This window comes from Opisthocomus hoazin, chromosome 2 (assembly GCF_030867145.1).
Source record: "Opisthocomus hoazin isolate bOpiHoa1 chromosome 2, bOpiHoa1.hap1, whole genome shotgun sequence".
NCBI lineage: Eukaryota > Metazoa > Chordata > Aves > Opisthocomiformes > Opisthocomidae > Opisthocomus > Opisthocomus hoazin.
The window spans coordinates 58,549,303-58,562,057 of NC_134415.1; the positions used below are offsets into that span (position 1 = coordinate 58,549,303).

The following is a 12,755-nucleotide window of genomic DNA, read 5'->3' on the forward strand; positions in this document are numbered from 1 at the left end:
TAACTTTAAAAAATTGACAGGAGCGGTGGGTCATGTGGTGTTGGTCCCATTAGTGAGGACTGAAAATGACCATTAGCTTTTTACTCAGACTTTTCATTTCCTTATCATGCATCTCAGCTTTGGGATCTAAACTGTAAGAACTTTGAGCATGTGCTTAATTTTAATAACTGGGCTTGAAAGGATTGTTCAGAACATGAGCAAGTGTGTACTTTTCAGCAGTTAAAAAAAGCTCACCTACATTAGTGTATGAGAGCTTCTGGAAGTTTATTAAAGAACTTACTGATAAATTGAAAACCAGACTTTTCCAACACTATCTGAACAAGTGTTCCTGGTGTCATGTGGGTAAATCCATTTCTGAAACAATGCAAGTGTGGAACAGCAATGCCGGGTGGAACAAGCTCATTGTGATGATGTAGAGTTGCTCCTAATTTGATGAAGATACTGTAATCTAACATTCTGGATCATGAAATTCATGAGGTTCTGACTATTTTGAGGTCAAATAAATAGCTGTTCTGGTAGAGATAAGGCTTTCATTCATTTTGGAAATCCTATCTTTATTTTTTCTTTATGATTTTAGACCTTCTAGGCTTTTTGCCTAAATAAAGAGACCAAAAAATAGTGCTAATGTTTTTGCTCTATTCAGCAAGTAAAATAATCAAATTGGAGAGGATAACTTAAATGAGAAATCACAGAATCATAGAATGGTTTGGATTGGAAGGGACCTTAAAGATTATCTAGTTCCACCCCCCTTGCCACAGACAGGGACACCTTTCACTGGAAATACTGTCGTCTTTTGGTTTTGAACACGAGGTAGAAACTTTTCTGTCTATAACTTACAGAAAACTCGATATTGGCTAATACTACTCTCTGATAATGGGCTGGGACTACAAAATATTGTACTTGGTACAAGTTCCTTCAACACTTGAGATGTTTTCCTATGTTTAGATTTGTTTCAGTGACTCAGTGTGGTTATTAGCTTTGAGCTAGGTTTTGCCAGCTTCATAGTGCAGCATTTTACCACTGTAATTATGTTGCTGAGTTAGATGTGGGTTGTTTTATTATAGAGTACTAGTTGACGTATGGCTGTCAAATGCTGCTTCTGTACTGTTTTGGCTAAAATGACCTTGATGCTTTCAATTTTGATATGTTGGACTGATGCATATCCATTCACATTTTAGCATGGACTTAGTGACTCGAGAAACAGAGCTAACAGTTAGGAAAACTCATTGCAGAGCCTAGCCAGAGATCCAGAGAAAACAGGACTTCATAGGTAACAGATGCATTCTATAAATATTTGGAGTGATGTTCTAGCACTGTTAAAATCAATGACACCTGTGTAAAATGGCAGAGCACAGCAGGCAGAAAAGTCTGCATTTTAATGAACAGGGATGCTGTGGTTTCTAAAGAGTATTACATGACTGATGCCCTTGATCCTGCAATTGAATCCATGTGGGTGGATCCTTTCATCAACAGAGAACTGACTTTACAGCTAAGGCTTCTGTCAGCACTTCATAGGTGGATAAAGGTTATTAGAGTTAAAATAGCACCTGCTACCAGTCTTTTGTGCCTGTTTTTTCAATTAAATATTATGTCACTCATTGAGCATCTACCTGGGATTGTTTTTTCTGTCCTTTTGCGTTTATATAGAAACAATGTTAATAAAAACATTTTTTGGTCTCCTGATAAAGTTAGATAATATTCCAGTATACAGGTCAGGCATAGATTTCTTAGGCTTATTTCCTGTCTTGCCTATGCTGCAGTGACTTACCGGGGACGTTCTTAACTTCAGAAAAGATAATAGCGTCCATGTCATCACAATGCTAACTGTGTTCACTGTGTCCCCAGCTGTTCTGTTATGTATAGAACTGCTTCCAGGGAATGCAGAAAATCTCCTTTGCATTTTCAGTATTTCATTTGAATCGCTACACTGATAATCTCAATTACAGGATTATATTTTGTTTTCTGTGGTATATACCTCTCCCTGTCTGTGCCCAATGCAGAAAAGTGTTCGGGTGTCTTCAGAAGTTTTGACAATACATGCAGGTACGTAGAGGTCACCCTGCATAGGGCTGCTTTGGGATGTAGCTGTCAAGACAGAATCTAAAAGCAGGAGCGTAGGTAAAAAAAGGATAGAAGCTATTAAAGTACTAGGCAAATGGATAGCAGTGGTAAGGTATATGTTGAACAATTCTCTATGGAGATGCTTCTTAAAAACAGGCACAGCCCTCAATTTGAAGAAATTCCTCTGATATTAGTCAGTATGGGATACATCTGGTAGAGATCTGACACAGAAACAGTCCTGGGGCTTATTTTACATGGGTAGCAGTAGGAAGTCTATTACTAAATTTTTGCGTACACTTTAATTGCTTGAGATGGAGAGATTGCTAAAGAAGCTGCAGTTCTTGTTCGCCCCCAACATTGCACTCCTGTCATGTAATACATTAGTGACTTTGCCTTTCTTCTCTGTTTACATTCTGACAGCATGTGGCCTGGGCTTTACTAATAGTAAATTAGCACAAATAACTGCTAATGTATACTACAAGCTCTAAAAGAAAAGTAAGGAGCACAGTTTTTGTTGTGCTGAAATACTGCATAGTATGGATGTATTTCTACAAGAGCAATAGAACTGATGCTACATATCGTTCTTGGGGTTTTTTTTAGCTTATATATTAAGTCTTGTTTAACATCTTTATCAATGATCTGGATGAGGGGATTGAGTGCTCCCTCAGTAAGTTTGCAAATGACACCAAGCTGGGCGGGAGTGTTGATCTGCTTGAGGGTAGGAAGGCTCTGCAGAGGGATCTGGACAGGCTGGATCAATGGGCTGAGGGAGGCCAACTGTGTGAGTTTCAACAAGGCCAAATACCGGGTCCTGCACTTCGGTCACAACAACCCCATGCAACGCTACAGGATTGGGAAGGAGTGGTTGGAAAGCTGCCCAGCTGAAAAGGACCTTGGAGTAGCAGTCGACAGCTGGCTGAACATGAGCCAGCAGTGTGCCCAGGTGGCCAAGAAGGCCAATGGCATCCTGGCTTGTTTCAGAAATGGTGCGGTGAGCAGGAGTAGGGAGGTGATCGTGCCCCTGTGCTCCTCACAGGTGAGGCCGCACCTCGAGTACTGTGCTCAGTTTTGGGCCCCTCACTACAAGAAGGACATTGAGGTGCTGGAGCGTGTCCAGAGAAGGGCAGCAAGGCTGGTGAAGGGTCTAGAGCACAAGTCTTGTGAGGAGTGGCTGAGGGAGCTGGGGCTGTTTAGTCTGGAGAGAGGGAGCCTGATGGGGGACCTTACTGCTGTCTACAACTACCTGAAAGGAGGCTGTAGTGAGGCAGGTGTTGGTCTCTTCTCCCAAGTAACTAGTGATAGGACGAGAGGCAATGGCCTCAAGTTGCGTCAGGGGAGGTTTAGATTGGATATTAGGAAAAATTTCTTTACTGACAGAGTGGTGAGACACTGGAACAGGCTGCCCAGGGAGGTGGTGGAGTCACCACCCCTGGAGGTGTTCAAAAAACATGTAGATGTGGCACTTCACGATATGGTTTAGTAGGAATGGTGGTGTTGGGTTGGTGGCTGGACTTGCTGATCTTAGGGGTCTTTTCCAACCTATGATTCTATGATTCATTTGTAAAAAAAAAAAAGGGTGATGAAGATGTCTTTTATATTAGCACAGGTCAAGCACAAGACCTAGCACCATAGACTCTAAATTTTGAGTCTGTGTAGAAAAAGAATGATCAAATGTAACAAGAATGTTTTTGAAATCAGAATAAAAAGCTTTTGGAAAGCATTACAGAAAAAAAACCTCTATGCTGTGCACATGCCAGCAAAACTCGAAACATATCTGGTGATTTTCTTTTTTGCCGCAGAAAAAAATCTTGGTCCTTCAGGGAGCTTGTGCTGATGATATGAGCCAAGGGGCTACACACTCTGTGAGACTGGTCCCCAAGTAAATGAAATATAACAGAGAACATTAATGAAGGAATATAAACAAAGTGTTTGAAGTTACTCCAGTCTGAGTAATCTCAAAAGCTGTAGGTTACAATTTAGAACTTGTTTGAATTCCAGTGTGAAATCTGTCTTTCCTGAGTCTATTCTTGACAACTCCCTGTGAGTATTTGACCTGACTTTGATTTGGTTTGTGATCCTCATTTCTATTTTACAGGCTCAGTTTGATATTGCTGTTGCAAGTGAAATTATGGCCATCCTGGCACTTACCATTAGCCTTCAAGATATGAAGGAGAGACTGGGGAAGATGGTGGTGGCTAATGACAAGAAAGGAAAACCAGTAACAGCAGAGGATTTGGTATGTTCAGTGCTGTAGACCTGTGAATAACCTCTGATGCGTTTGTTTTGCCTCTTGAAGCATTAAAAAGGCAGGTGCATGCCAAGGATTTTGCTTTGAACAGCACAGTCAGATATTGAAGAAAGACCTTCTGGGCCAAAACTTATTTGCAATGAGAGCAGTATGTAGAATTCATTCCTCCAACTCTCTGGTAACATCTGGTTCAGGAAGTCTCTGGTGTCCATAACCTACTTGGGTACTTTTCTGCAGTTCTTAAGACAAACAAATTTGATGCTGGAGAGAGACAGAGTGCGGGCTTCTATTTGAGAAGAGCTAGTAGTGTTTGCTACTGTACTTGTAAAGTGTGCTTAGATGTTACAATGAATACTTATACCATTAAATCAGAAACAAGCTTTTCTTAATTCATAGGTTGCTGATAGTGCTTGGGACAGGATTATCTCTTCACATCTTTAAGACCTTTTCTTCCTTACTTTCATTAGTTAGTTGATGTTTCCACGTTCCCTACTTCAGCTTCTGAAAGAAGTCAGTATGTTCTTCTTTTATATCAAATTCTAGCCCTTATAGCCAGGCTATGAGTCAGTAAACAGTGATTGGAAGTTCACACATATATGTATATGGCAGGTTCTGGTGCAGCCAGAAGCCACTGGTTAACCCTTGCAATCCAGCTGTATGCCAGGAGTGGTTGGCATTAGTTTACTGTAACATTACATTGCTTAAATTCTAAAGCCTAATGGCCAAATTAAGTTCATATATTGCAGATTGACAGCACATCCTAAATACAATAAATTTTATAATGCTTTGCTTTTAGGGGTTTTTTGTCATCTAAATCTATCTGTATAGCAACTGTGATATGTCTTGGAGCCATGCTTTCATGCCACCCTGCTGGCAATGACTGCCTGTATCGCACGGACTATGCGTGTTTTTTCCTGTTTGTCCCTTCTGTGTGGACATCTGCACAAATTTACTGTTTTTTTAGAATGAGAAAAGGAACCAGTATCCCGCCTTGTCAGCAAAGATAGCAAATCCACAAACCAGAAATACCTTCACAGCCTTAGTGGATTCCAGTTTAATAAGAAAATTAAAATATAATATCTAGCTTACCTGGATTTAAGATTGAAATTGAGAGAAGGGTACCAAAATTTCTAAGTACAGCCATCATTGAAATTCAAAGCAAAGGAACTACTCCCAGTTGTGCAGGAGACATGAAGAACCACATTTAATATTCTAGCTGAAGTTTTGATTTTCATTTTCAATTGTGTAACTTTGTCTTGCCCAAATGGAGGGGATTGGAGAATGAGTTACCGTATAATGCATATGCAAAAACTTTAAAATAATTCAGTGTCAGATTAAAACTACATTTGAAATACACGATTTTAATCTTGATGCTACTTTTGTGTGAAGGTACTTTAATGTATTAATGTTATAAAGTATGTAACCTGTCTTCAACTACTTAATGCTAATCAGTATGATGAATAAAAACAGTTGATTTTCTGTAGCCTGTTTCATCTGTAGTTGGTCTGTGGAAATATACTGTGAAGGCTGAAATTATGAACAGTGCACATAGAACTTTAAAAATTTTTCCACCGTGTCCCTAAAATGAAAGTAGTCCTCAGCAAAATGTCTGGTACTAATTCAGTTTTCTTTGGCCTTTTTATAAACAAACTTCCTATGCTTAGCGTCTCAATCATTTGATAGGGTCGCTTGCACTGAACATATGTTTCTAGCTCTTTTTTAAAGGAGTGTTCTATATTATACAATAGAAGAACAGCCCAGAAAAAAAAACCCTCGTCACCGTGTCGAGGATATGTGTTATGCCCTTCTGCAGCTATGCTGCTGCATTCTTTTTTGTTCTGGAGGTTCTCTTCTTCATATCATGCACAGGGGGGACTTGTGTGCATGACAGGTTTGTGAAGTGCAGAATATCCTACCTCCTTTGTTGTGGGGAGTGTTACAAATTAGGATGAGAACTATGGGAAGAATAGGAAGGTGATTTTGTGGTTAAGGCAGAGAAGTGCCTTTTTGGATAGTTGATTTCTATTCCTGTGTTTTTCACAAAGCTTGTGTGTGATGCTGTGTCCGTACAAACTGATTCTTGCAGTACATCAGGAGTTAGGTGTTCCTCAGTCTGGTTTGATTCTCAAGAGCTGAACAGCTAAAATCTTATGGAAAGAGTGAAATAACATCAAGGACTTTGAGCCAGGAGAAATTATTTTATGTTTCTTCAGGTGGAGCATCCAAAATTGGTGAATACGTTTGAGTTTGATCCTTGTGTATGCCAGTTTCTCGTTGGAAAACAGGAACAATTGTTCATTTCTGCAGACATTAATATTGATGAAGAAATCAGATGGTGGTGTTGGGGTTTAAGAAATATCAAAACAGGAAATTAGTAGTGGGTTTTCTTACTAAGATTTCTTTATCAAATTAAATATTGGTTACTTTGTGCAAAGGGAGAGAGCTTATGAATAACTGTACTTCACTTATGAAAGTTTATAGTATAAAGTTGCATCCTCTGGAAACAATAGAAGGAGATGTATAATCAAAGACCATACCATGTCATAATTCATATGTACAAAGAAGATAAATTTCAATTCTACCTGGTGACATTTCATCTCTGTTCCTGGTTTCTTCCCACAGGTGGTCAGTCTGTTCAAACAGCTTGCAACTAAACCTACTGTTTCTAGACTTTAAATGCAGTATCTACTCTTCCCCCTGCTGCTTGTGCTGCCTTATGTTGTTACTGTGCTTCTGCAAGCCCAGCTTTTGACCCCTCTTCATTTAGACTGTGCAGGTTGTATCTCTTCCTTGTACGTGTTAGAAAAGGATTCCTGCAGGATCCAGGAGATGAGCTCTTTGCTTGTGGTCCAGGTGTCCAGACCCAAAGCTGGTCCAGCCTGGTGCAGACTGTAGATACAGTTGTTGCACCCTAGGCAGTAAGCAAACTGCACGTTGCGGCTAAAGCTTTCTGGGGAGGATGGGCCAAGGCTAAGCATTCACTAATGCGTATCTGTACTGTAATTTTTGTTTTCTCAAGGTATATATCTTAAGCAAATTTTCAGATGTAATGAGAGGTTTGGTGTGAAGCCATTCTCCTCCTGAATTTTCATCCTTCTTTTGAGTCAGGGTCACAGAGGAGGTAAAGCTTTGTAGCTCAGAAATCAAAGATCTCAAGATGACTAAACATAGGAAAAACAATATACAAGGTTTTTGAATGCTTTCAGTCCAAGAGATTGATCATTTTGACTTAAATTTTCATAAACAAAAACAAGTTTCAAAGCTTGAATCTATCATAGCCACTTGACATGGAACATATAAGTGAAAAGAACTGCAATTGCGTATAGTTTTAACAAATTTTAAAGGCAGCTATATCATGGGAGGTACCACGCAATCTGAAAATGAGTGGTGGTCAGTCCTACCTGTCACTTAAAAAAAAATCTGGGGATTGTGTTTTGTATATACTACCCTGATTGAATTTATGCAAGTTTAGATGTTTGACGGTAGTCTTTAGTTCGTTAGAGTCTATGTGAACCAAAACGACTACATCTTTCTCTGTGATTTGTTTCCAGATGTACACACAATATACTTCACAAAAACACAATTGCTCTTAATTTTGACTTTATATGTGATATATTTATAATAATACAATATCAAAACCTCAAATACACATTGGCAGATATAAACCAAATACAGAGGCAGGCTAGGAGTAATAGAAAAAAAGTTAGATATTTCATGAATTGAGAAGACTCTTTCTACAAGAGTAGTGGATTAAGTATCTATCCTCTGTAATGGAACCTACAGAAGTCTTTGCCAAAATGTGGTGCTCATTGTACAGTATTTTGAAGACTGAATTGCTTTTTGGCTTTTGCAGTGTAGTAGAATTCATATGGACACATGCCATATCTTTATGTGAAACTAAATGGGTATGTATGCCCTAGATCAGTATTTCAGCAGCTATGAAAAATATTAAATAAATATGTCGCTATTTTTTTAATATAAGACTTCTCAACTTACTTTCTATGCCATACTGTTAGATTTCAATAATTCCAGGACCAAAAAAAATAGCTTCATATTTACTTTTATAACTGATCTGACAGCTGAATATATTTTGTTCTCTGGTTCATCAGAATCATTGCATACATACTTCACTTTAAACAAAAATAGTTGCAGTTCTTCTCAAGCTTACAGTTTAGGGTTTAGTTTTTTACAGAACTGATATTGCATAAAAATATTATCATTTTGTTAGAGACTACAGTTTCAATTGAAGGGAAGTTACATGTAGTTCATTATTTTCTTATAAAGAAAAGGGTTTTTCTCTGTCCTTCAGTCTGTGTAACCCTTATTCATTTTACAGTAGTTATTTCCAATCATCTTGTCATCTAATGCTGGCTTCCATTTCCACGCTTGATAGACTTCAGAGACTGCTCCACTGGAAGTTGCTTTGGAAGTGTTTTGGTTTTTCATCTAAGTTTGCCTTTCCTGTGTCACGTGTGTAATTTATTTCGTGCTCTATGATCTTTGCTGTCCTGGGGAGCATACCTGCCCCAATGGCTGGTGGATAGATAGAAGGGATATTATTTTCAGAAGTACTTGGGATCACTTCCAGGAAGGAACCCAGGAGTGTGGGGTGTCCATATACATTTGATTTGAAGTCCTACTTCTTTCTTCTGACAGTGGGTTAGTGGAAAGCTAATGATCCTTGGGCTCTCACATGCTTAATTGGTGTGTAAGTGTCTAAGCCTCTAATTCCTTTGTAAAAAATTTGTCTACCTTCTCTGAATTGGAAAGGGAAACCTGATTCCTTAAATAGCTTTGAGAATCAGATCCAGGACTTCAAGTGATCTTTAGGAATAGTTTGCTAGCTGCTTAACAGATTGGGAATATGAAGGAGTGAAAACTTTACTCTGACAGAATCACATCACATAGATGTGAAAACTTTGTTGGCTGTTTAGCTTGTAAGCACTGCTGTTGACACCAAACCTGGTTAAGAACCATGGAAGGCAGATAGTCAGCATGTGTGTTAACTGGAGGCTTTGCATCTTTTTTCCGTTGCTTTCAGCTTCAGATACAATGAGTTGTTGTGTCCAGAATGCATATCTAATATGGATGAAGCGTCCCAAAAAGTTAAAATGCATAGGAAGTGTTTGGGGTTTTTGCTTCACTGTTTTTATCAGATTGGTGAAGAACTGTCAGAAGTCAAAGGAGACAGGATTTGAGCCATTATTGTCTAGGAGGGGGAGGGAGGGAGAAAGTGTCCTGACTTTATTTTACATTTTACTTCTCCCCCAAAGCCTTCTTTCCAGTCAGCGTGGCTTGAGTCAGCAAATGGCTGTTTGCATGCTTATGTTGAATGAGCCGGTTGTCTCATCCAGCATGAAGCAGGCAACAGAAATCCCTGATCAGATGGCTACAGCTGGCATGAGTTAACAGCTGTCAGTCCTTAGGCATGTTTCCCAAGAAGAACCTTAGGGCTGATCCGTGGCTGCTCAGGTGGTTAACCTTGCAATTGACCAGTCGGAAGACCTGATATAAAGTTTTCCATTTGGCTCTTTTTCTCCTGAAAGCTGGATAGCTATTTAAATTGCCTTTTACGTGGTAAGATGTAAACTATCTCAGCATTCATATGCTGAAATTATCAGCAGCTGTTTCTCTTTTAGTGGAATGATGAATAGCTTGTGCTATATGATGATGGAAAAACTGAGATACAGGAAGAAAATGTAAAATTAACCAACCTTCTATTTTAGATATTTCTATTACTTATTGCCTCCTGACTAGTGTGTGTACGTGGTTCTGCTTTCTGTGAGACAGAAGATGAACAACTTAACTAGCTGTTACAGTTTTGGGTTGCTAGCAACTAGTGCCGAGCATCATTTCCTTCAGCTGGGGGTGGAAGGGGAAGAACTGTGCTCCTAGTCTGAGAAATTCTGTCCTAGCTGGCTGCTGAATTGATCAAACAGCAGGAAAAAAACAGGCATATAGATCTATTCAATAAATATATTGCAAACTCTGATGAATTTTTTAATGAATTCAGATGCTGCACTATGATCAACAAGCAAAAGAAAAAGAGGTTTTTTTATAAATTAGTAGGATTAAAAACTGGAGTTTAATGAAGAAACTGGTAGGTTTGAAATTTGTTCCATTTCATTTTAAATCCTTAGAGCTGGGACTGAGTATTCACTATTTTATTATGTAAGTGCTTCATATCTGGAAGTGAATCAAATCAGTTTTATAAAGCAAGTTGTTGTACTGAACAGATTTAAAATTTATTATCCAAAGAAATATGCACACTTTAGAGTTTTACAAATTACTAAAATATAAGAAATCAAAGGCAATAGCAGTGGCAGTTATTTTTCCATGGTCATAAAAAGCAAGCTCAGTTATGGATATAATATTGAAGTTACATTTTATTCTAACAGCAGAAAATTTTATGGGATACTGGTTAAATGAAACTTTCTGAAACATTGTTTTTGAGATTTGTTCTGCATTTTTAAGTTATCTAACATAATTAGTTTATAATCTTACCAATAAAGATAAAGGAGCTTGTGGAAGTGAAAAGCAAAAATAATTTAATTTCTCTTTTTAACAAGTTTTCCATTTTCCTTGTGTTTAGGCCATCAGCTTTGGATTCAAATGAGAGTAGTTGGGTGTAGGTACAACATAGCACCAGGCTGCTTCTGTGGGAGTGATGGAGTCTCAGGCATTCCTGCAGAGAGCTGGCATGCTAGTGTTTCCTTGCGTTTTGATCCTATCTTCTAAAGTTAACATATTAAGAAACACAAATGTATTCTTTGCTAATTCAGAAGAGGGAAAACTATATTGTTTTGCTACCAGTTTCTCATACTATGTCTTTGTGAGTCTGTTTGTGTTTGTAGATAGGGGGAGTTTACAAAATGCAAAGAGTGAAGAAACGCCTTTTGTGCCTCTCTTTCCTTTCCTTCACTTTCCTCCAACAAAACACTTCCTATGCTTTAGTAGAAACCAATTTTACTATTTTGGTTTCATTTCATTTTTATCCAAGACCAAATATTCTGCTGCATTTTTTTCTGAAGTCTGTGTTCAGATGTGATGCTCAGAAATGGGAATCTTGTATTTGTTTAAAGTACTGTACTTACATAATAACCACGTGCTTTTATGTGTCTCATCTGTCTGTCATTCAGATTTTCACACAGAGTTTGATTGTTCAAATTTTGGGGTTAATTGGCAGGAGCTGTGTTGAGATTATACAGGTGCTATTTTCATTGCTCTTCTTTATTTGAATGTTACTGTTCAGCTCATAATAGGCTACTCAGCTAATACATCCATGTTTTTCAACCTTCATTTTAAACAGTTTACAGCAGCTGGTATTTTTATTTGGTTTTAATGTTTCTTTTCAGTACAACAGCACGTTAAATTCATTTTTTATATTCTCTGGCAAAAACTATTTTCTTCTTAAAGTAATTTAGGAATAAATTGAAAAGATATGCCTGTGGTTTCTAGAAAGCACTCTGCGTATAGTCTGATAGAGCTGTGCACACTCTGTGGCCAGTTTTTTCTAAAATGGGCATTGAATTTTGGTGTACAGGGGTGTCACGACTTTCTTTTATTTTATATTCAGTCAGTGTGAAATTTATACTTAATATCCTAGAAGATTTTTAGGGAGGAATGTTTTTTTACAACCAAAATGCAGCAATTGACTTAGCTGCTTTTGTTCTCTCATCATCACAGTAAGGCAGCTCTAGCTTTTAATCTCATGATGTATTCATTATTTATCCCTGGTCAACTCTGTGTCTGCTTTCATCCTGTGTCTATTATGTGTATATTTGCACAAGTCTTGAAAAATACCTGTTCTGGTTGTTGCTAGCTATTGATTTGTGCTATTGATTCTGTCATGAAAGAAATACATCTGTCATTTCTTTAGGCAGTTTTAGCAAGTTTTTGCCTTCTTGCTTTCTGTGGTCTCAGTGGCTTTGCTTCTGTTTCGTCTTTTGTTCCCATGAACATTGTCGTGCTGATCACTTAATAATTCTGTTTCTGGTCTCTCCGTGAAATAGGAAGAATATTTACCTACTGCCTTTTAAGTGTATTCAGAACAAAATTGTTACTATTTCTGGCACACTCTGTAAATACAATATGTTAGAAGTCTTGAGGTAACATCTAAATAAATTCTGTATGCAACACTGTAATGCTGATTATCCATTATGGTTTATGAGCACACTTTCTGTTTCTCTTTTGGACTGTAAGGTTTTTTCCCTGTTTTAACTGTAAGCTTAAGTGTAACTCAGAAATGTTGCACCTTAGAATTGACTTCCTTAAAATGGGGACTTTTGTGTTTTAGGGTGTAACAGGTGCTTTGGCAGTTTTGATGAAAGATGCAATTAAGCCAACGCTAATGCAAACATTAGAGGTGAGTATCACTTATGATGCCTGCCCTTCTTCTCTGGCTTTCAAATTCCATATTGTGCTTGTCATGCTTCTCTCCTGCAAC

At 38.1% G+C, this 12,755-nt stretch overlaps 1 protein-coding gene across 4 annotated transcripts in view; it reads left to right on the forward strand.

The window, feature by feature from the left end:
- The window catches only part of MTHFD1L (methylenetetrahydrofolate dehydrogenase (NADP+ dependent) 1 like), a 162,825-nt gene that overhangs the window by 48,159 nt on the left and 101,911 nt on the right, over window positions 1-12,755 (forward strand). For all 4 annotated transcript variants that reach the window (XR_012763159.1, XM_075413791.1, XM_075413792.1 and 1 more), the window contains 2 exons: window positions 4,157-4,297; window positions 12,606-12,674. Coding sequence is in view for 3 of the 4 variants with exons in the window: in XM_075413791.1 (XP_075269906.1) it covers window positions 4,157-4,297; window positions 12,606-12,674 (210 nt within the window). In the remaining variant the exon portion in view is untranslated. The remainder of the gene's footprint in view (window positions 1-4,156; window positions 4,298-12,605; window positions 12,675-12,755) is intronic.